The sequence below is a fragment of the Cotesia glomerata genome, linkage group LG6 (assembly GCF_020080835.1).
Source record: "Cotesia glomerata isolate CgM1 linkage group LG6, MPM_Cglom_v2.3, whole genome shotgun sequence".
Classification (NCBI taxonomy): Eukaryota; Metazoa; Arthropoda; class Insecta; order Hymenoptera; family Braconidae; genus Cotesia; species Cotesia glomerata.
In genome coordinates, this window is record NC_058163.1 from 2,428,133 (window position 1) to 2,443,794 (window position 15,662).

A 15,662-nucleotide genomic window follows, 5' to 3' on the forward strand; every position below is an offset into this window, starting at 1 on the left:
ATTGATTACTTAATAATAAGTTTCGATAAATAAGAATAAGCAGATGATTCTAGGCATGCGCAGTATAGGTGTCAATAATTGGGGCTAAGGTATGTCAATAATTAGATCAATCAGTTTTTTAACCTGCCAATAATTGGTGTATCCGGATAATCTATTTAATTATTTAAAATTAATTAGTAAATATCAGTGATTATCATTTTAAAAAAAGAAATTGATTAGTATAAACATTACTTGAGACATTACCACAAACAAAATTCAACGATATTGATATTTGATTGCTTAAAAAAAATCAAATCATACACGGAAAAAAGTAAACTGTAATAAATAACAGTCGATTTATAATAAGTAATGATCAACTGCTAAAAATTACCATTTCAAACAGTAAAATTGTGATTTTACTATTCATTTTATAATATTTACCATTTAAACGTTACAATTTACTCTTTACATGGAAGAAAATACTATTTCAAACAGTAATATTTGCTATGTAAATGTCTAAAATGTTAAAGTATAATAATTAAGAATTCAGACTTTGATATTTATCATTTCGTACCTAAAAAATGATGTTATGATATGTAAAAAGTATAAAATAAAGTTAGTAAATTTCTAATACAAGCAACGTCAATATTTACAAAGTAAAATGGTAAATTTTAAACGCCACGCTAAAAATCAAACTGTAATTATTGATTTGCTTGGACTGGTAAAATGTATATTTTAAAAGTATAATTTTTACTGTTTCAAATGTTAAATTCTCCCAGAGTGAGACCCCTTTCTCTTTCATCTGAGTTCCCCTTCTCTTCATAATATATGGACTATATATTGAAATGGCAATTTTTACTGTTTGAAACTGTAATTTTTTAAGATGATAGAGTCGTTATTTACTATAGTGACAGCTCCTAATCACTTATTTTGGATATTAAATTATAAATTGTGGCTTTTATACTTTCTACATTAAGTTCTGTAATATTTATATTTTTGCCACTCCGATGTCCGCTTTACTGTTTGAAACTATAAAAATTAACCGGAATCCGAGTGAATATTACAGTTTACTTTTCTCCGTGTAACTTTGTCTCTAATAGTGTCAATAATTGGGGCTTTTACCTTAATTAATAAATCCTTCTGTCAGTGTAGATTTTGAGCTCGAAGAGCTCAAAATCCTCCAGTGAGAAAATTCTTAAATAATTATTTTCCTTTATAGCATGTTATTAATTTCTTTTTGTTCATTTTAATTTACCATCAAAAAGTTCCGTAAAAAAATGATTAAAAAAACTAATCGAAAAGCTTAAAAAAAAGTAAATAAATAAAATGAAAACGAATAGAAAGAGCCACGGAAAAATGGTTATTTCTTTCAGGTAAATGTGTGTAGGATGCACATGCACTGTAGTGCAAGCATCGACGTATGAGCGTATGAACCAACGAACGATTCTCTCAGTAAACGAATGGGTGCTAGGGCAGGATGAAAAAAGGGGGTGTTTGTTAGGGGGTGAGGCTTGGCTCCCAGCGAGATGAGGCAAAGTATAGATATATTTAAAAAATAAAAAAATAAAAGATAGCATTGAGATTAGTAACGGGTAAAAAAATCGATGTCATCGTTGCCATCCTCTTTTGCCTGTAGACCACTGCAGCAAACCCTTTATTTTTTTTTCTCTTTCCGTCCACCCTTTTATCCCCTCACGTTATACACCTCTATCTCCAATTGCATCTTTTTTTTTACTCACTAAATCATTCGATCTCGCTCTAAAACAGAAACACTTTTGCGTATAGAGAAATAGTTAAAAATATGAAATAAAAATTGTGAAGATAAAAAATAAAAAACATTCTTTTTGTTTTTATTTATTTTTTTTTTAATTTTTTTTTTCACTCTTGATGGTTGTGGATAAAAGTAGTACAAGTAAAAGAAAATAAAAATATAAAATATAAATGTATATATTGAGAGGGCTTTCGTGGGTGGAATGGAAAGGGGAGGGGGTGATAGACAAGGAGGGATAAGAGGGGAAGGCAATGGAATGGGATTGAGTGAGGAGAGGCGGGAAAGGGGATATAAAGGGTAGAGATAGAGATAAATGGAAAAATAAAAAATTTCAAGGAAAGAAAAATGGATGACATGTCAGGTTGGATGAGTTATATCCTATTGGTCAGTCTGTGAATGTATTTTTTATTTTTTATTTCCAGGACAAATATTTTTTTTTTATTACTATTGTTTCTATTTTTTATCATTTTTTTTAAGGTGAAATAAATAGCAATTTTTATTTTTTTGCAGACTGAAATTGCTAAGAGGCTAAATGTTATTATCTCGCAAATGATGCCAGCTCTGCCACAAGAGGTAAGTAAAAAAAAATTTATTAGATAATTGGAGGAGAATTTTTGGAGAAAATTTCGAGATTTAAAAAGAAAAAAAAATTAATAAATAAATTTAAAAACATAACATGATAATTAGCATGGCTTACAGCATCAACAGCAAGTGTTAAATGCTGTTGAACGGGCTAAACAAGTGACCATGACCGAACTCAATGCCATTATAGGGGTAATTACTCATTATTTTTTAAAATTGTTATTTTTAATGAGTTTTTTTTTCTTTGTTTATATAAATGAATTTTATTTAAAAAATTTATAGAAAATAAAATATTATTTTCGAAATTTTTTTATTAATTAAGTTAAAATTTTAAAAATATTTTAAAAAAATTAGAGGTATAAATTTTGAAATTTTTTAAAAGTAGAATTTTTTTTTATAATTCGGCAATGCTCTATCTCTAGATTCATCATTAAGAAATTACCTTGTGTCTTGTAAACTTAATATCAAACCAAAATTAATATCTTGAAAATTTTTAGAGATCGAAGAGTACAATTTTTTTCCGAAAAAATGTGAATAATTTTTCTAAATAAAATAATACTAGCAACCTTGCAGCCACTATGTAACTACCGTGACTTGTAAAACTATGAATAAATAAAATTTTGCTTTATTAGATAATGATTTTTGTTAGATTGCACTGTACTTTCTTAGCTATTGAAATTCTTGAAGATGTAAGCTCATCCCGATGTTAAACTCTTCAAGAGCTTTCATTTGAGTAGCCACATGCATTTTTGATATATTTTTCATATATACATATATATAATATATATAAATATATGAAAAATTGATGTGGGTACTCAAATGAAAGCTCTTGATGACTGTAACATCGGGATGAGCTTATATCTTTAAAATATATATATATGTATATTTATGAAAAATATATAAAAATGCATGTTGGTACTCAAATGAAAGGTCTCGATAAGTGTAATGTCGGGGTGAGCTTATATCTATAAAAATGTCAATAGCTCACAAAAAACAAGGTCGTTTACTAATTATGTTAAATTGCACTATACTTTCTATAATATTGACGTTTTTAAAGATATAAGCTCATCCCGATGTTACACTCATCAAGAGCTATTATTTGAGTACCCACATGCATTTTTGATATATTTTTCACATATACATATATAATATATATAAATATACAAAATATATGAAAAATTGATGTGGGTACTCAAATGAAAGGTCTCGATGAGTGTAATATCAAGATGAGCTTATATCTTTAAAAATGTCAATATTTAACAACAAACAAGGTCATTTCTTAATTACATATCTAGAGACAGAGAATTTTCGAATGCGTCCTAGTTATCATCATAAATTGACTATCCTGGAGACAAAATTTTCTTATTCTCTTAATAATATAATATAGATTAGAGAAAAAAAAATGTTTTGCATGAAAATTTTTACTAAATTTATTTACTATCTTTACTACTTTTTTTTTTTTTTTCAAAAAAAACAGTATAATTTTTTTATTTAATAACAAATAATTTGATTTTTTAGCAACAACAACAGCAAGGATTACAACAATTATTAGTAAGTAAATTTATACTCATAAATATTTTAAATAAAATTAATATTAATAATTATTATATTAATATTAATAATTTAAATAATAATAATAATATTAATATTAATTATTATTATTATTATTATTATTATAAATATCATTACAGCAACAAATACATGCCCAACAAATGCCACATGGAGGAGTAGTACCACCAGCAGCAAGTCTTTTGGGTTTCGCAAGTGCCGCCGCGGCCGCGGCGGCTGTAGCTGGAGGTGGAGTAGTGCCAACTCATTTGACAGGACCATCACCGTCGCATCCAGCAGCAGCGGCTGCTTCTGTCACCGCAGCAGCAGTCCAAGCTCAAGCGTTGCTTAAATCATCAGAATTACAACAGCAGCAGCAACAGAATCCACAGCAGCAGAGTCAACATCAGCAGCATCGCCTGGTTGCTAATGAAACCCCTGAAGGTCGTAAATCAATTACACTTACTGATGAACGATTGACCAGACGTTCTCTATCACCTGGAGATGATAAATTTCATTTACGTACACCGGACATTGAAGCCGACGTTAAACGGCGTAAAGAAGATAAAACTCTTTCTCATGTAAGTCATATTTAGTTTATTTATAATTCTAATTTAAATTAATTAATGTTATTCTTATCAATTTTTTCGCACTTAATTTGTATAAATTTTTAACAAAAATTATTTTTAGTTTTTTATTTATTTATTGTCAGGATATACTTACATGTACATAAATTACAAAAAAAAAATAATACAAAAATTTTACAAATTGCAATAGAAGAAATTAATATAAACAATAAATAATGAGAACTAACAAACATTTTTTTAAAATTGCACTTATAGTTTTTTACAAGTAAAAATTTTCTTTTATTTTTTTTTAATAATTTTTTTAATGAAAAAAAATTTTTTAAATGAGAATCGGCTAACTTAATTTTTATTAAATTAAAAATAATGAAATAAACTAACATTGTGCTTTATTAAATATTGACTATTGTTAAATTGCACTGTACTTTCTTAACTATTGACGTTTTTAAATATATAAGCTCATCCCGATGTTACACTCATCAAGAGCTGTCATTTGAGTACCCACATGCATTTTGGTATATTTTTCATATATACATATATATAATATATATAAATATATGAAAAATTGATGTGGGTACTCAAATGAAAGATCTTAATGAGTGTAACATCAAGATGAGCTTATATCTTTAAAAATGTTAACAGTTCACAAAAAACAAGGTCATTTCTTAATTATTGACATTTTTTAAGATATAAGCTCATCCCGATGTTACACTCATTAAGAGCTTTTATTTGAGTACCCACATTCATTTTTGATACATTTTTCATATATACATATTTATAATATATATAAATATATAAAATATATGAAAAATTGATGTAGGTACTCAAATGAAAGGTCTCGATGAGTGTAATGTCGGGGTGAACTTATATCTTTAAAAATGTCAATATTTTAGAAGATATAAGGTAATTTCTTTATGAAAAGTTTATATGCATATATATAAAATAAATATATTAAATATATAATCTTATCCTGATGTTATACTCATCAAGAGCTTTCATTTGAGTACCCACATGTATTTTTATATATTTTTCATATATACATATACATAATATATATAAATATAATGAAGGCTGGCAATAGCCTAATCGGCCCGGTACCTGCATTTCGAAAGAGTGGGAGTAGGCTTCTCGATTCCAGCACGCACCACTATTTTCAGTGATTATAAAATAAAGAGAATATGTGCGTTACGTTGCCAGCCTCTGTACCGACCGGGTTTTCTGTGGTTTCCCCGTGTAGTTTATGGAAGTAAAAATGTCATTATAAAAGTACTCCATACTACTTAAGGTCGTAATGCAAATGCAGGTACTGATTATAACGCGTAAGCCGGCCACAGTCGCAGCACAGTGTGATTATAAGTGGAAAATAATATGTTGAACGCAAAGAAACCAAGTGTTAGTTGAAAGGATGAAAGCCAAAAAGTATAACATTAAGAGAGTTATATGATAACAATTGAGGCACTTGAGTGGAATTACTGTGGTAGTACCAAAAATGTGGAGAATACGGTTCCAGCCTTGTAAAAACCAAAATAGGTATACAAGTAAAAACGATATAATAATAATAATATATATAAATATATGAAAAATTGATGTGGGTACTTAAATGAAAGGTCTTATTGAGTGTAACATCAAGATGAGCTTATATCTTCAAAAATGTCAATAGTTCACAAAATACAAGGTAATTTCTTAATTATTGACGTTTTTAAGATATAAGCTCATTCCGACGTTACACTCATCAAGAGCTTTCATTTGAGTACCCACATATTTTGATATATTTTTCATATATACATATATATAATAATATATATAAATATATGAAAAATTGATGTGGGTACTTAAATGAAAGGTCTTATTGAGTGTAACATCAAGATGAGCTTATATCTTCAAAAATGTCAATAGTTCACAAAATACAAGGTAATTTCTTAATTATGCATCTGGAGATAAAGCATTTTCGAATGCAGCCTAAATACTTATCATCATAAATTGACATAAAAAATACAAATTTATGTATTAAATTATTCAGCATTTAGAACAAAAAATTAGTGGGATAAAAGGCAAGGTTTTAATTTTTCATCTAACCACGTCGAACCAATTAAAGCAGACCATAATGCCACTAGTACAACAAAGTATTCTTTATTTTATCTCTCTTGCATATTTTTTTTTTTTTCATTTTTCTTTCCAACTATTTGTCTTTTTTTAATTTAATTTTATTCTATCTATAAAGTAATAAAAATAATAATTATTATTGTTGTTATAATTTTTCTTTCACTTCTGACGTTTAACCGTTGTCCTTACTCACTCACTCCTCGCGCAACTCGTTGGATTTTTTCGCGTCACGAAGCGGTGTAATTTATTTGGCTCGAGCTGGGGATGAGAAATAACGAAGAAGGGGTAGAAGATAAAAAAATTTAAAACAAATAACAAAAAAACACAGCAATAACAATAATAATAATAATAATAATAATAATAAATATAAGAATAAAGAGGTGGTGGATAGCAGCAGCAAAATAAGTAAAAAAAAGTAAAATAAAATGATAGGATGAGATAGAAGAAGAAATAAATTGAGGATGAGCACATAAGGGTGGTTTCGATATATTTTTTAATTTTATTTCTTCATCGTTGATTTTTATTCGTGTCATTTTATTTATATATTTTTTTTTTTTAATAAATTAGAATTAAATTGTTACTCTAATCGGACTTTTTCAATTATAGAACAATTAAACTATTACATTTATGAGACAAACAAATGGATAGATTTTTATTATACAAAGATAATATTACTGAATGGCAAAAAAAGCTTAGAATAAAAATGATAAATTATTTTATAAAAATAAAAAAAAATGCAATTAGAGATAATAATCTATTTAATTGATAACAGAGTTGAAGATATTTTAGGAAACTCACACTTAATACTAGCAATCGGCAGTCACTACGTGACTGCCGAGATTAACTAATTGTAAATAAGAAAATTTTAGCTTAATGATTTTTAGTAGATTTTATAAAAATCTAACTATTGCAGCCGTCCTCGTGGCGCAACTTTTAAAAAATTTAGCCATTTTCTGACTTAGTTTGTCGAGCTGAGTCAGAAAATATATATAGTTCAAAAGTTTATATATATATATATTTATATATATATATATATATATATATATATATATATATATATATATATATATATATATATATATATATATATATATATATATATATATTTATACGATATAACGCGGCTTGTCAGCACGATAGCGTTTTCAATTTATGACCGATTCTTCTCAAACTCAGCATGCTTTATCTATCGATCAAGACCAAGGTTAAGTTCGAAGATGAGCTTAATCGGGCGAGTAATTTGGAAATGACAGGATTTTGAAATTTTGAAAATCGTAAAAATTGATGTTTTTACTACTTCAACTTGGTATAATTACTGAACTAGACAAGATATTGAAATTCGGTAAAATGCATCGTAAAGCTCTTTTAATAAGCTTCAATTTTCACTACTTAGAAGTGGTAGTAGCCTCAATATTACTCCTTTTAGAGTTCGTTTAATGAAACAGTTTTACTGTTGCAGCCATTTTAGAATTATTGTCTACATCATAGCTTAATCATGATGTAAATTCAATAATTACGATATTGATCAGTCTTTTGTGTAATGTTTTCGGGTAGGTTGTCAGTAAATATGTCACAAATTAGTTCTAACCATTGTTTTCTTCAACTAAAATTTTATCCGGTTGCAAAATTCTGATTAACTTGAAAACTGTTGTTTCTAAGCAGTTACTTAAAATTTGGACATTTATAATTCAAATCTTATAATCTGTGCAATTCTTTGGTAAATATTTGAGAAACTTTTTCTTCACAAGATAATTTTTTTTCCAAAATTTGTTGTAAATAGTTTTAAATATATTATTGAATTTTGTTTTTTATTCATGAATTAAGTTATACATTATCATTGTTATTATATTATTTTATTAAAAATCAATTTTTTTTATTTGAAAAATCTATTTCCATTTCGGATGCCGAATGGCCTTTTTTTTATATTTATGACCCTAAATATAGTTTGGGGACTTTTTAAATAAATTTTAAAAATAATAGTGCTATTACAGGAACAATTATTGATGATTTAATGGACAAATGTGACGGAATAAATTTATAGAACCAACAAAATTGACTTCTAAAAAATATACAAAACCAAAAGATACTAATTCTTATCAAGACCTTTCTGATGATACCAAATTAAACTAGAAAAATTCTTTTAAAAATAATAATATGCTCGTCACAAAATTTTTTTTACTCTTGAAATTATCTATATTAATAAGATAATAAGAAAATTTTTTTTCCATTTTAGTTATATGGGTGATTCTCTGTAAGGACGTCTTAAATCTGTACAAAATTATCCGACCAAATTATTTTTGATTTTATTAGAAAAAAAATTAACAAGGGCTACAAAACTATCAGCTTAATTATAATAAATAAACAGCCGAATTAATTTTTGCTTTTTCGATATTTGTGTATCTTTTGCCATATAACATGACAGGGGGCTGATTTTTTTTATCAAATTAAGAATAATCAAGCAAACTATTTCAATGCATTCAACTTTTTAAGTTCTCAATGAATGTTTACATTATTAAGAGAAATATTAAGACTTATGGATCCAATTTTATAAATAAATTATAAACAAAAATAGCTGCCAGGGGACTGAGTTTTGAAGTGGCCCAGGCACATATTTCCAGAACAAACGGTGCTTTGACACTAAATAAATTGGCGATAAAGCGCTAACAGTCCTATGGTTATTAACTTACAGCTAGTTAGATCCTTATAAACCTTACAAAAGGTAAAATAACACGCTGGATTTTTTTTTTGGCTTTGAACTTCTGGCAGGGAACTGATCTTAAAATGCCTGGGACAAACTTTGGTTTAATGAATTTAATGAAACAAATTAACTTTCGGTACTTTTTATTGCAGAAGATTGTTAGTTAACTAATTAAGTTTATAAACATTATGGACCAAATTATACATTATTGACGAATAACTTGAAATTTAATCTTAAAGTTTTAATTTTGGGACTGGGACAGCCCAGGGGACTGACATTTCGGTGGTTTACGAATTTATAGCAAAAAAACCAAAATTTATTCCATTTTAGTTTTCAATGCTCCAAATAGAAATGCTTTTTTACTTTCGTAATAAATTTTTTTTAGTAACAAAATAACAATTTTTCTAATAAAAAAATGCCTGGGACAGCAAAAAACATCCTTACAGAGAATCACTCATATAATAAAATCGATTTTTTTGTGAAATTTAGTATTATTGCAAAGGTTTTGACTTGAATTTGTGCCTTTTCAAGGTTTCATATCATCCTCACCGATAGTCAATTTATTATGATAAGTATTTAGGTTGGATTCAAAAATGCTCTATTTCTATATATATAATTAAAAAATGACCTTGTATCTTGTGAACTATTGATATTTTTAAAGATATAAGCTCATCCTGATGTTACACTCATCGAGACCTTTCATTTGAGTACCCACTTCAATTTTTCATATATTTTATATATTTATATATTTTATAAATACCATATATATAAAATATATGAAAAATTGATGTGGGTACTTAAATGAAAGGTCTCCATAAGTGTAACATCGAAATGAGTTTATATCTTTAAAAATATCAATAATTAAGAAATGACCTTGTACCTTGTGAACTATTGACATTTTTAAAGATATAAGCTCACCCCAACATTACACTGATCGAGACCTTTCATTTGAGTACCCACATCAATTTTTCATATATTTATATATATTATATATATGTATATATGAAAAATATATCAAAAATGCATGTGAGTACTCAAATGAAAGCTCTTGATGAGTGTAACATCGGGATGAGCTTATATCTTTAAAAACGTCAATAGTTGAGAAAGTACAGTGCAATTTAACAAAAGTTATTATTTAATAAAGCAAAATTTTATTTATTTATAGTTTACAAGTCACATAGTTACTGCACGGTTGTTAGTTTAAATCATAAATGACTATCGCTGGAAAAATATCAAATTTTTCTTAGTTTCTTTATTACATAAATTAATTTTTGACATAACTACATTGTCATTTACAAAACAAAAAAAATTTTGTTTATCGCGAAAATTCTAATCTATTTATAACTACTTCGAAAACTTTATAATAAATTAACTATTTTAGAAAAAAAAATTAAACATTGAAAAGGCACAAATTCAGGTTTCGATTATTATACATAATTTAATTTTAAAAAATTCATTTTATTATATAAATACGCCGAAGACAAAATTTTTCTTATTCTCTTAATTATATATATTTTAGATTTAGATTTAACTGAATCAATTGGAACAATTTTTGTAGTTTAGCTTCATAAGTTAGATATCTAAATATTTTATTCTTGAAAGCTTCAAGACTGGACGCTTTTTTTCCCAAAAATGAATCACTTTAACAAAAGAAATCTTGTAATTTGTAGAAAAATTTTGCATTTTTAATGTATATAATTTATTTTACTTATTTGGTATAAAGACTTTAAGTTCGAATATTTATTAAATAGAGCCTCAGTATATGTTAGAGCTACATTATTGACAATTATTGATGGCTAAAACTTAATTAATTTTTTTTTTAATTTCTTACTTGTACTCAAAAACATGACCTATGTTTTTACAAGGTTACATTAAAAATAAAATAAAATTTAATATAAATAACTTGAGCAAACAATAAAAAAGTAAGCAAGATAAAGGAAGAAAATATAACATGTAAAAAAAGAACTAAAAGAAAAAGTAAGCTGGAGAAGAAATAGAATGAAATAGAAGTGGTAAAAGTATTGGATAAAAATATATACAACACATATGTACTATGTACATATACTTGTTTATATCTTAGCAAATGGGAGTAGGGAGAGTTTGAAAATTCTAAGATGCACACATATTCTTTATTCTTCATATATATGTATTATATATAGTAAAAATTATAAAAAATGTGAAAGAAATGAAAAATAAAAAATAAACTTGAGCTTGAAGAGTGGGGATTTAAAAATGGCGGTTGTAAAAGTAAAAAAAAAAGAGGAATATAAAAGGATGAATTGTGCCTAGCCGGTACGTAACAGGAGGGGTGTTAAGGGGAGGGAGGATGCCAGAGGAAAGGAAAGAGGATGAGGATGAGGGTGGCTATGATGACAAAACATTCGCTCTGAGCTTCCGGATGGCGAAGAGGAAAATGTCAAGGTTGGGGTAGTGTAGTGAAGGTAGGAGAAAGGGAGGGAAAAATTGTCGAGCGAGAGAAAGATGAAATATTGAGTTTAGTAAGAATATAAAGGAGAGAAATCTGAAATAGTGGGATAGAAGGGATGAGCAGGAGACGTTTAAGGGTGAACAGGGTGAGAGATGGTGAGGTTTATATCCATCATTTTGTATTTTTCGCAGACATAAAAATCTATACTATCCTCTGACGCTTTTATACTCTTGCCATTTTATTTTATTATATTATATTCAACCCTTTTTTTCTTGTTTATGCTTTTTTTTTTATTTTTTTCGTTTATTCTTGAGGATATTCACCGAGCTATACAATTATAACTAGGGACACTTGATAATACATATTAAAGATTATTTTGATAATTGCATTAAAAATTTGTTCTTATAAAAAAAAAAAAGGTGATACACGGAAAAAAGTAAACTGTAATATTCACTCAGATTCCGGTTAATTTTTATAGTTTCAAACAGTAAAGCGGACATCGGGGTGGCAAAAATATAAATATTACAGAATTTAATGTAGAAAGTATAAAAGCCACAATTTATAATTTAATATCCAAAATAAGTGATTAGTAGCTGTCACTATAGTAAATAACGACTCTTTGATCTTAAAAAATTACAGTTTCAAACAGTAAAAATTGCCATTTCAATATATAGTCCATATATTATGAAGAAAAGGGGAACTCAGATGAAAGAGAACTCTTTCTCAAGGGGTCTCACTCTGGGAGAATTTAACATTTGAAACAGTAAAAATTATAACTTTTAACATACACATTTTACCCGTCCAAGCAAGTCAATAATTACATTTTGATTTTTAGCGTTGCGTTTAAAATTTACCATTTTACTTTGTAAATATTGACGTTGCTTGTATTAGAAATTTACTAACTTTATTTTATACTTTTTACATATCATAAGATCATTTTTTAGGTACGAAATGATAAATATCAAAGTCTGAATTGTTAATTATTATACTTTAACATTTTAGACATTTACAAAGCGAATACTACTATTTGAAATAGTATTTTCTTCCATATAAAAAGTAAATTGTAACGTTTAAATGGTAAATATTATAAAATGAATAGTAAAATCACGATTTTACTGTTTGAAATGGTAATTTTTAGCAGTTGATCATTACTTATTATAAATCGACTGTTATTTATTACAGTTTACTTTTTTCCATGTATTAAAGAAAAACTTGACCGACTAAATAAGCGAAAATTTAGTATTTTTGATTGTCGATTCTCAGCAAAAGTTATTTTATTGAGCAATCAGCAGCAGAGTTTTTATTTAACTTGTTTCACTTTGTTATTTGATAGCAACGCAACAACCCTTGAGCTCTGTTCAGTACCCCTTTCTTTAGCTTTCTCAATTTTACTTTTATAATAAATATTAATCTGTTATGAATGACGTTAATTAGTAGATTTTCTTATAAATCTATTGTATTTGTCCTCATAACGGAACTTTTCAAAAATTTTGCTATTTCCTGACTCAGCTCGTCGAGATAGTTCAAAAAAATACTATTGGTTCTAAAGTTTATACATGTATGTATTTATATACACTCGATATAACCGGTCTTTTCGCTACTATAACTCACACAATTCTTATCGGATCTCCATAAAACGTAGTATACTTATTTTTTGGATGATTTCCAAGGTTAAGTTCGAAGATCAGCTAAATCGAAAGGTCAGTTTAGAAATTACAGCAATTATAAATTTTTAAAAATTAAGAAAAATTAAAACTTTTACTGTCTCTCCGCGCAATAACTATTCAATGCGATAACTTACTGAATTTCTGTTAATTTTATCTGAAAGCCCTTTTAATAAGCTTTAATTTACATAGCTATATATTTTTCTAGATCAATAAGTTTAAAAATGACAGCAATTTAAAAGTTTAAAAATTTTATATTATTTTCTCAATTTTTACTTAGTTTATATAAAATCACTGTTATAATTTTATTTGAATATTATTTTATATTTTTTTTTTTTTTTTTTTATAATTTACCAATAAAGTAAATAAAAGTTCAGATCTCCATAAAATGTAGTATACTTATTTTTAGAACGATTTTCAAGGTTAATTTCGAAGATCAGCTAATTCGAAAGGTTAGTTTAGAAATTACAGCAATTATAAATGTTTAAAAATTAAGAAAAATTTAAACTTTTACTGTCTCTCCGCGCAATAACTATTCAATGCGATAACTTACTTAATTGCTGTTAATTTTATCTGAAAGCCCTTTTAATAAGCTTTAATTTACATAGCTATATATTTTCCTAGATCAATAAGTTTAAAAATGACAGCAATTTAAAAGTTTAAAAATTTTATATTATTTTCTCAATTTTTACTTATTTTATATAAAATCACTGTTATAATTTTATTTGAATATTATTTTATATTTTTTTTTTTTTTTTTTTATAATTTACCAATAAAGTAAATAAAAGTTCAGATCTCCATAAAATGTAGTATACTTATTTTTAGAACGATTTCCAAGGTTAATTTCGAAGATCAGCTAATTCGAAAGGTTAGTTTAGAAATTACAGCAATTATAAATGTTTAAAAATTAAGAAAAATTTAAACTTTTACTGTCTCTCCGCGCAATAACTATTCAATGCGATAACTTAATTAATTGCTGTTAATTTTATCTGAAAGCCCTTTTAATAAGCTTTAATTTACATAGCTATATATTTTCCTAGATCAATAAGTTTAAAAATGACAGCAATTTAAAAATTTTATAAAATTGTGAGTTTTAGTGGTTCTTGAAGCAATTAATATTAAAGTCGATAACTTATTAAATTCCTGTAAACTCCATTTGGAAGCTTATTAAATAGGCTCTTATGAATCTATACATTTAAGAAAAATTAAATTTTTTACATTTTAAAATTAATTTTCTTAAAAAATAATGAAATAATAAGATCACTTGAAGAGATAAATCTTTTAGTTTTTCTTGTTAGTCATTATTTATCTACTTGAGTATTTCATCTTTCCCGATACAAAGATCCTTAAATATAAATTCCTTTTGTCTCGACAATTAGTCTAGGACTTGTTATAAGTGGTTGCTTGGTTGCGTCTCTTATAATTCCATCTTATCTAAGACTTAATCTCTATTATATAATTTACAAGGAAATTCATTATAAAATTACAAATTATAATCCAATATATTTTATAAATTATTTTAATTTCAACATTTAAATATAATAAAATTTTTTTTATAAAGAGAAAAATTCTTGAACCAAATAAAAATGATTTTAAAAATTTTTTCTTGAATTAGTTTTTAGATAAATAATTTTTTTTATTTTAATCAAAATGATTAAACTCAAAAATAATCTTTTAATTCAAATTAATTTTTTTTTCTATGTAAAATTATTTCAATAAAATAAAAAGAGAACAATTATAAATAATAACAATAAATTTAAAAATGATAACATAAAAATTTTCCCCATTTTATTCGATATTCGATAATAAAGTCAAGTGGTTTATATAAAGGGTTGTATAGGCGAATAATAGAGCTCGCCTTAATACACACAATGATCCCTTGGCCATGAAAGCGTTAAGATAAATATATATATATATATATATATATATATATATATATATATATATATATATATATATATATATATATATATATATATGTATAAAGAGGTTGATAATGATAATAATCGGTGTGCAGTGGTCTCTTGGTCTGCTGAGTAGTCTATTATGTATAGGATAGGGTAGTGCAATAGACGGAGATGATTTAACATTTGTATCATATTTAACAGTAGAATAGCTAGACAGGTCAAGTAATAACTGCATATAAATTTATAATAAATTCCAAGCAATAAATAGTGAAAAGCAAGACAAATGTCAGAAAACAATTTATTGGTTGTATCTCATATTTCATTTTATTATTTTTTGTTTCTTTTACCCCCACTAAAGCTATAACTATACAACTATAAAACAACCCTTAGAGCTTACA

The 15,662-nt window shown here is 26.3% G+C and overlaps 1 protein-coding gene across 4 annotated transcripts in view; it reads left to right on the forward strand.

Annotated features, from left to right (window-relative positions):
* The window catches only part of LOC123267478 (protein groucho-like), a 39,732-nt gene that overhangs the window by 10,248 nt on the left and 13,822 nt on the right, over positions 1–15,662 (forward strand). Inside the window, exons 5-8 of one of the 4 annotated variants that reach the window (XM_044732124.1) lie at positions 2,261–2,323; positions 2,438–2,524; positions 3,851–3,883; positions 4,024–4,461. In XM_044732124.1, coding sequence (XP_044588059.1) covers positions 2,261–2,323; positions 2,438–2,524; positions 3,851–3,883; positions 4,024–4,461 — 621 coding nt within the window. The remainder of the gene's footprint in view (positions 1–2,260; positions 2,324–2,437; positions 2,525–3,850; positions 3,884–4,023; positions 4,462–15,662) is intronic. The other 3 variants (XM_044732126.1, XM_044732125.1, XM_044732127.1) reach the window with 3 other exon arrangements.